The sequence below is a fragment of the Marmota flaviventris genome, chromosome 16 (assembly GCF_047511675.1).
Source record: "Marmota flaviventris isolate mMarFla1 chromosome 16, mMarFla1.hap1, whole genome shotgun sequence".
Classification (NCBI taxonomy): domain Eukaryota; kingdom Metazoa; phylum Chordata; class Mammalia; order Rodentia; family Sciuridae; genus Marmota; species Marmota flaviventris.
In genome coordinates this window covers 78,888,721-78,898,092 of record NC_092513.1, presented here as the reverse complement: position 1 = coordinate 78,898,092, position 9,372 = coordinate 78,888,721, and the positions used below count along the sequence as shown (strand labels likewise).

At 47.7% G+C, this 9,372-nt stretch overlaps 1 protein-coding gene and 1 long non-coding RNA gene across 2 annotated transcripts; both read right to left on the bottom strand.

The window, feature by feature from the left end:
* Positions 1-1,369: 1,369 nt before the first annotated feature.
* Positions 1,370-2,979, bottom strand: LOC139702221 (suppressor of cytokine signaling 5-like). Its single transcript, XM_071602794.1, is given in 2 exon segments — positions 1,370-2,466; positions 2,469-2,979. Coding segments are annotated over 2 exon segments (1,608 nt in total).
* A 1,183-nt stretch (positions 2,980-4,162) lies between these two features.
* Positions 4,163-9,100, bottom strand: LOC139702220 (uncharacterized). Its single transcript, XR_011704814.1, has 3 exons — positions 9,015-9,100; positions 7,811-7,890; positions 4,163-5,813 (listed from the first exon to the last, which is right to left on the bottom strand). It is a non-coding gene; the product is annotated as an uncharacterized lncRNA (long non-coding RNA).
* Positions 9,101-9,372: the final 272 nt, after the last annotated feature.

Sequence of the window (9,372 nt, the reverse complement as noted above, 5' to 3'; positions counted from 1 at the left end):
TGCATACAAATATAGCTTTTGTTTTTTGTAGCCTTGGAAATAGCTACAGGGATGTAAAATAACCTTCAGTAGCAGCTGGTAAAGAAACTAAGGAGCACTCTCCAGCAGCACAGAGCACATTAACAAAAAGACATGAGAATGGGATTTGGCTACTATAGTGCAAAATGTCTAGGACAGAATTGAAAATTCGGTTCAATACTAAGAAGCAACCACTAGAACTTGATAATACTTCCCAAAGCGCTCACTCAAGTTGTATTACATACTATTCTAAGTGACAAAAAGGTGCTAAGTTATTTACAGATACAATGGTTGTACAGTACCTTTTAAATCTGCAATTTAGATTTCAAATTTTCCCATTAAGAATTAACTGCACTGAAATTCTGTTAAATTATACTTAAGTGATTCAGCTATGAGAGTTTACAGCAAAGATAAATACTGCCATCCAAATTATTAATTATAGTTTAACAATATTCTCAACACCAGCAACCACTGTAGTTACTATTATCTGACTTGTTTGGGCATCTTCTAGTCTCATTTTCTTCATGGTTCACAAACTCATCCTGGCCATAGGAAAAGATCCAATTTTAATGGAACAATGTTTAGACTGAACACATCAACTTAAAAAACAAAACCACATGCAGGACTACAATTGCAGCAGCTATTCCAAATGCCTGCTTTGACTTAAAGCACTCATTTAAAAAATGAATAAATAAGGTCTTTAAGTAAAACTCTACTACTAACTTTATAAGTCTGAAATTTTAAAAACAACTATTTAGAAAACCTGGTTTACTTAACAGTACTTTTTTCAGAAGAGAAAAGGAGACTGACTATAAACTATGTCAACACTTAAGTGAACTGCACTATGCCCTTGTGGCCAGAAAATTGCATTTTTTTCCCCTAAAAGAAAGGCAGTCTTTTATTTATTTATTTTGGACTTCCAAAGCTTGACTTATAATAACTACAAACATCACTACTTTTGGAAGGTTATAAAAAATTCTTAGAAAAAATAATTTCAAACAGTCAACTTCTGAAATACTCATCTACTATTAATTTGTTCTTTAATAAGAAATAGAATTCTTCATAGCAAATGCCCCAGAGTTGCCTCCATTAGTTACTATAGCCATTAAAAACCAAACTCAACTAAATGGGCAAATGTTTTTGTAGCCTTACTGAACACCTGCAGCTCTATCCTGTTGTTTCAATAGGCACCACATCTGTCTGAGTAACAGTAGACTGCATCTGACAGAGACTAATAACTAAGCTTACACACCATATGAAAAACCAAGCACTGACACTGTGCTTCCTATACGTGTACTGTCTGATGCACATGAAAGCAGACCTAGTTGATGCCCTTTGGGAACAGAAGAGTTTACTTCGCCTTGACTGGTTCTCGTTCTAACCAGCGAACCCTAACTTTTTGTTTATAATGATACTCTTTTAAAATATCCTGTAACATGGATGGTAAAGGGAGACCATCAATTCCATCATATGTAGTGCACCTGCAGATCACTGCACGGCAGATACACTGCAGGCTGAAAGGAAAAGTCCTGTTCAGAGATATTGTAAGCAATGGTTCAAAAAACATGCACGAACTGGGATCTTTATAATGTTCTAGAAGTCCTGTTATAGTGGAGGAGTGAAAAACACATGGGTAATGGGCATCGAAACTGAAGTTGTGGTTCCACTGTTCAATCTGGGCATGCAGGGATCTGTTATAGCGGCGGAAGCTCACAGAGAAGAGGTAGTCCTCTTGTGCAGAGTCCCTGAGCAAAAATGTGCCTTTGGGTTTCCCTTCCAGTAGGGCTTCTGCTTCATTTCGGTCCATCACGCCCCAGTAACAAGGATTCCCGGTAATCTGAAGCAAATCCGGCACGAGGCAGTGAATGTAATCAATCTGCGTGTGAACTTTCCACGCTCCCTGTCTGCTAACATGGGCATGGCTGTCTCCAGATACCTGACGTTGTTTCTGCCTCCACGACTGCAAACACAGGGTGGTTGTGTCCTCTTCCGAGTCACAATTAGTTTGTGGAATTGCAGAACTGTCCCCACTTATTTCTGTCATTCCAGGAGCTAACTTTGGTCCCAGTTTATATAATGGATTAACCTGTGCAGTAGCTTCAAATGTATGTATTTGTGCATTGGGAGGAGGGTCCACCCCTTCTTCAATACTAAGCCGTCTTCTCTCTCTAAGTCTATCTTCTTCATCTTCTGTAGAAACCAAAGATGGATCAAATGTATCAAAAAATGTTGAATGTGGGCTCACAGGAGCTGTATGCTGTTTAATCAAATGCCATTTTTGAGCTAGATCTGAGCCAGCAGGAAAAGGACATTTCTCAAGCATTAATTCAGAAAGATGTATTTTTCTTTTATTGGAAAAGAGGGGCTTTGATTGCTTGCTATAAGTTCTCATAGGAAAACACAAGCCCACAGTATCCTGAAGCCTCTGTCTCAGAGAGCGGCTCCCAGGGTTCTGCTGGGAACACTGTCCATGTCGTGTGCAGAGCTCACTCCATAGCTCGGCTCTTGCCTTTGAAGTCCACTGCGAGTCCTACCGAACTTTTTATCAGTGTCCAATAAACTCTGGGTCTTTGTGGAACAGGAATGTTTTTTCTTCCCTCCCCATGGTGCATGCCGCGAGAAGGAATCTCTTCGTGCAATTCTTGCTCCGGGGGTGACACATGAATCATTATCTTTCTCAATGCTTATTTCAACAATTTGAGGAATTTCAGTGGCACAGTTTTGGTTTCTCCTTGAAGAATTCTTGGATGGACTTAACCCCAGTTGTAAGGCAATATTTTCTCTCAAAGGACTGCTTTGTTGCTGAGGAACCAAGTCTCCCAGACTGATGTTTTTCTCTTTGACAGACAAACATCTGTTGGAATTCACGTCTACGCGTTCACTAGGGCTTCCTCCCTCATGGCTGAAGAGATTCTGACACCTGTATTTGAAGTTATTCCACATTTTCCCCACTTTATCCATTGCTTATAAGACCGGCCAGGATGCACGGGTGGGCCTCATCCAGGGCACCTGCGGCCAGGCAGGACCGCCCGGAGGGCTCAGTCATCAAGAGGGCCAGTCTGCTCGCCCGCCGGTGCGACCTGTCCCTGCCCAGCCAGCGCAGCCTCGCTTCCTCCGGACGGAGCCTGGGGACCCCAGCTCGGCCAGATGCCCCCGCCTGGCCCCCACCCCTTCCCCGGCCACCTCCCCCTCTTCCCTCTTTTCCCCTCCCCCATTCCCCCAACTCCCCTAGGACCTGCAAATTGATCTCCGGAATAGATTAGAGACTTGCTCCTTTCAATGAGTATTTTCTCAATCTGCATCTTAGATCTAATTTTTATTACATTATTAACATTGTTTTGAACTGAGCAGTCAGAATTATGAATATTTATGGGGCACCATGTGATTTTTTAATATATGTATATAATGTGGAATTATTAAAAAGTCAAGCTCATTAACATATCTATCTAGTCCTTTCCTGATCTATGTTATTTTTGTGATGACACACTTTAAAATTACTTTTATTTTGAAATATATAATAAGGGTTTCATTTTATTATTTTATACCTGTTACTCAGTTTTCTCAACAGCATTTGTTAAAAAGGGTATCTTTTCTTCAACATATGTTTTTGACATCTTGTCGAGGACCAGATGATTATACATGTGTGGATTTATCTCTGCATCTTCTAAGATATTCCACTGGTGGATGTGTCTGTTTTAATGTCAGAATCTGGTAACAATTATTTTACTCTCTACTTCTATGAGTTAAACTTGAAGACCTAAATTTAAACCTAAAACTCTAAGACATTTATAAAATAACATGAGAAAGTATCTACGTAATCTTGCATTTGATGGTGTTCTTTTAATTGAATCTCAAAATCCATGAAAGAAAATACTGGTAAGTTGGGACTTTGATAAAATTAAAAACTTTTAAGAACCTGGGAGTTTAAGTTTAGGAGTTTAAGACAAGCCTGGGCAACATAGTGAGATCTGATCCCAAATAATTCATCAGTCAATCCATCAATAACTTAGGATCTGAAAAAGAAAATGTTAAGAGAATGAAGAAACAAACCACAGAATGGGAGAAGATATTTGCAAAACAAATATATTTTTATTTATTTACTTTTGTCATGTCCAGGTTTATTTCCTGTGCATTATTTGCATCTCATTGGGATTTTTGTATTTAAAACATAGACAGTGGATCCCTCAGTGCTTATCATGAAGCACTTCTTTTTGTCCTCCCAGATTTCCTGTGGTGTGTAGGCCACTGCTTTGCAGCAGGCTCCTCTGGGCAATGAACCTTTTCAAAGACAGGGAACCTTCCAAATGCAGGGGTCAGAACTGGGTCTACACTTGGTGGCTCCCATTTCATCTCTTTGGCACCAGAGCACTCACTGCCCTCAAAGTGGGCGCTAACTCCATTTCAGGATGAGGAGAGAGAGAAATCCTAAATGAATTCACACAGACTAAACCCAGGCTTCGAGCCCAGCATGGCTGACCTCCACTTTTAACACTCCACCAACTGACCCACGCTGGGCCCAATCCTGAGAAGGATCCGCATCAGGGCTGTCCTTCCCTGCTTGGCTTCTAAGGACCAGGCTCAGTGCCTAACAAAACAGCAGCCATGCGTGGCACTGACCCACGTCCTGAGCCTTCCCAGGACACATCTCCATTTCTTACTCCTTCCTTAAGAAGCAGGGCTCTGGGACGCCCCTCCCTTGGAGGGTTTCTAGCCTCTAGGTCCCTAATCTACAATGTCAAGGACATTGGCCCCTTGGTTTGGGAAGCAGTTGGGGAGGGTGACTTTGGTCAGGTGTCCCAACACCATGCCCGAGTCAGGTAGAACTGAGGTGCAGACTGCTGGCCCTGGAGGTGACAGAGTCTGTCCAGGACCAGAGTCCCAGGATGCCTCATCCCAGCATCTAATTATCAGCCACTTGGCCAGAACAAGCCACAGACCCTCCTGGACACTCATGGACTTAGGCCTGAGAGGAGTCCCCTGTCAGTGCAGCAGGAATACCCTGCCATGGATCAGTGGCCATGTCATACTTTGGAAAATTAAAAAAAAAAAAAAAGACAACAACCAGCAAACAGGAGGCTGAGTAACAGCTGGACTAAGTCGCAGCAGGCAGAGGCATCTGGCACATGGTCAGTGGTTCGGGGTGGGAGCCAGCCTTAGGATAAGAGGATGGGGAGAGGGGACAAGGACCCACCATGCTCCCCTGGAGGCAGGAGGTCGATCCTCCAGAGAATGTGGGCTCCTCTAGCCTGGTGTTTCAGGTCTATACACCTCGGGCTGCCCAGAAGCTGACCAGAACCTGGGCTCACAGCACAGCTCAGCACTAAGCATCCCCAGGGCCTGGGCCAGCCACTCAGGCTTTCTTCGCCTCAGTCTCCTGTCTGTTGTGACAGGGGCTGCTCCTACTGCTGTGTGCTGGTTACAGGAGGCTGAGAGCCTGGGACTCCACGACCAGTACACTAGGACTGAGTACAGGCTATGCTGCTGTGTATTCTGTCACCAAGGAGAAGCCCTCGTGGCCTGGGTGGGCACTACTCAAGCAGAGACTCTGGGGGTGCTCACGGGGCCTTCCTTCCAGCCCCAGTCCTTCCCAACCAAAGCAAGGCTTCGGTGACTGCGTTATTTCCTCGATGACATTCCACACCTCCTCCTTCCTTGGGGCCCAGTGTCTCTGAGGTGTTCTGGGTCTGGTGGACTGGGCTCTGGGGGGCAGCCAAGGCAGGCAGGGTCTCCTGCTTCAGTCAGCTTCCTGCTCAGCAGCCTGGCCAGACCCCTCAATGTGTGGCTCCTGTTGCAACCTAGGTGGCCGAGGAAAGCTGGTCAGGGGTCTTGCTCCTCAAGGGGACCCCACTGATAGCCATCCCAAGCTCTGTTGGAGCCTCAGCCTCTGAGTGCAGGGTGGAGTCCCTGCCTGTTCACCCTGGGGGGAGTCTGGTAGGGTGTGCTGGAGCCCCATCACCTCCTGGCAAGAGAGCCCTGCAGATAGCAGGCCTCTGTGTGCTGAGGAAGTTCCCCTCCTGTAGAGCTCATGGCTCAGAAAATGAAGGCGCCTGAAGACACTAAACACTCTTTCAGGCCCTGAGGAACTGGGAGAGAAGGGATTTGCCTATGGCTACCCAGCTAGGCATGACAGAGGCATGCCAACCCGGAACTACAGGGTTTCCTTAGAAAGGGGCACTCCTCTAGATGAGGACTCAGTCTGTAGAAGTGGGGTACCCCTCTGTAGGGAGGCCTACTCCCTAGAGGAGGATCACCTGATCCTTTAGAGGATTGGCACCACGTTGAGAGAAGTATCCAATTCTTGCCAGAGAATGGGAGCCCCCATTTCCTACTAGAGGAGCACCCCTCCAGAGAGGGCCACCATTTCTAAATGAGGGGCACACCATCCCCTAGAACAGGGGCACCTTTTTGACTCCATCCTTCATATAGGAGCAGTGCCCCTATCCCCTAGAGAAGCCACATGTTGGAAAGGTGACACCATCCTTATTTTTGGGAACCCCAACCTGAAGTAAAGGGGCACTTCTCAAGAAGGTAGCCCAATCCCTAGAAGAGGGGCACCCCATACCCTAAAGAAGGGGTACACCACAGTAGAGGAAATGTATCTCTCTATGAAGTTGGGGGTGCATGGACCATTGTTAGAGGAAGGGCACCCCATGAGAGGACCCCCCATCCCTCCAGGATTCCAGGCACAACCATATCTAGAAAAGGGGAATTCCCACAAAGCTTGACCCCATCCCTCAAGGAGGCAGGGTGCGGGCCCCCATCCCTAAGATGTGGGTCATACCAGAGAGGGACCACATGCTATAGAAGGGCTGCCCAAATCCCACAGAGCAGAACACCCCAAGAGATGCACCACATCTCTAGAGAAAGAGGGGTGCTCACATCCCCTAGAGAAGGGGCACCGCTGGCAAAAAGGAACCCATCCCTAGAGAAAAGGCTTCTTTAAAATAGGGGGACACTGACAATAGAAGAGCTGCAACCACCCACTAAAAGTGGGATAACCCCTGAGAGGGGAGCCCCATCCCTCACGGGGGGGAACCCAACCCCATCCCTCTAGAGGAGGGCCAGCTCCCCAGAGGGGGAGTCCCATCCCTCACAGGAAGAAGGGTGCCCCCATTCCCCTAAAGGAGGGGCAATCCCCTGAGGGGTGTACCTTGGGCTCAGCTGCTGACTTAGGTGTACTCTCTCCCTAAGGGCAGGCAAGTGTGGCCCATCCTCAGTGGGAAGGGGTCGCCAAAGGCACACCTACCCCTGGGCTTGGGTGGGAACGCCACCTTGTTCCTGGCTCTCATGTGTGCAGTGCCTGCCCAGGCCTGTGGCAGTAGTGTGCCCCTGTGAGCCTTGCCCAGGTCTGCATGAGCTAGTGACATGAAGTTTTAGAGGGAAGGCTCTGGGGGCTTCCACTATGACCCTGTTCTCGTCACACCATTGACAGGACTCCACAGGGGGCCTGGCCAAGAGGCTGACCTGTGTACAGGTGCTCAGTGGGCTCAGAGGCACCATCTCTCCGCCTACCATCTTGGTCCTGGGCCCAGCCTGAGACTAGACTCCTTCACTTACTGGGAATTTCCTGCATGTCCAAGAGACTTCATATGTATTTGCACATTTAATGGCCCCCAAACCTGATGAGGAAAATTTAGAACAGTGGGAGCTGGTGCTCAGCCTCCTCAGAGGCTGCTATAGAACTGTCCCGAGGGGGGTTCCTTGCTGCCCCTGGCCCATGGGGGCAGCTGAACTTAAGGTTGCTTGTGTGAATTTCCTGGGACACCAAATAAAACACAGACACACACTTTACCTTTAAACAAGCTTCCAGACAGCTCCTCCGTTCTTGGCCTCAAGTTCCCCAAATGTGTGAGCGAGGGACATCACAAGAGGCTGGCCAGAGAGAGAGAGTGAGCTCATTCAGAAGTGAGCTTTTATTGGGAGGACCCTCATTCTTAGAAAGTTCCAACCAAAAAACTGAAGAAGGGGGGGAGTTACAAGGGACATGTGAGTGTAATTCGACCCAAGGGCTGTAGGGAGACATCTATGTCTGAAGACATGTCCTCAAACTTCCAGGACCTGGGCCATATCCAAGTCACTAAGAGATATAGTGACCATCACAGCCTCTCTACTCTGGGATGGAAGACACGAATCATTCAGAGCGGCCCCTCACAGTTCCTAACACCCAGTGCACACTGGCTTGAGAGGCCAGGCAGCTTGGCTGCACCTGGACACGACATATTGAGCTGTCCCTTGGGCTCAGCACAAACCCATCACCCCAGCATATGGCTGAGTGTCTTTCCCTCTCCTGTTTGGCCCACAGCCCAGCAGCACTAGGCTAGTGTGACAGGTTGCCAAGAGACCCAAGGAAATATCCACAGATGGTGTGCAAGACATGGGTGTATTTTTTATTTTGGTATCAGGAATTGAACCCAGGGACATTTTATCACTGAGCCATATCCCCAGCCCTTTTTATATTTTATTTAGAGCTAGGGCCTCTTAAGTTTGCTGAGGCTGTCTTTGAACTCATGATCCTTCTACCTCAGCCTCCTGAGCCTTATAGGTATGTGCCACTGTGCCCAGCGATACCAGTGTATTGAAAGCTGCTCTTGGGGAAGGTCCAGGGCAGAAGGCAGGACAGGCATCACCCACCCCTCCTGCAATTCCATCCCTTTCCACACTTTGTCCAATGGCAGGTGGCTGAACAAGAGGAACTTGTCATCTCCCTGGTGCCAACACCAGGCCAGTCACCCAGGGAGAGGGGTTTGTGGCCAGGTCACAGCAGTGACATCATTAGAGTGCTTCATCTGCTTTGATTCCTGCATGACCAGCATCCAAAGAAGTAGCTGTCTTGGTGTGTGTGTGCAAGAAAGCAGCTCCTACTGATAACACTAGTCTGCCTATTTACCATGTGTGACAGTCAGTATCCCTCAGGATGGCATTTACCTGGACATTCTGGTCTGAGCTTAATGTGGCTTGGGGAAAGACCAGGGCATTTCAGGGACATGGTTTCTCACCATTCTCCATTTCTTTAAGGACAGCACACCTCCCTCCTCTTCTCCATTGTTGGCCACATTCTTTCATCTTGATCTGGAACTGGGGAAATGGAGCCCACAGGTCTGGCAGCCAGCCCCGCCTACCCTCTGTCAACTCCACTCTCGAGCCTGGAGTCTGAGGGGCAAACTGGTACATGAAAGACAGGGGATGAGGCAGGCTGCAGGTGGATCACCCACTGTACCCTTCCTCTCAGTTGCCTCTTCAAACCCATGTCAAGAGAGGAAGTGGCCAGATGGGGTGGGGGAAGGGCTGCCTTCCCACGGTAGAGAGGAGGCTTGAGGCTACGCCTCTGGGTGAGGGTGGCAGAAGTGTCCTGGC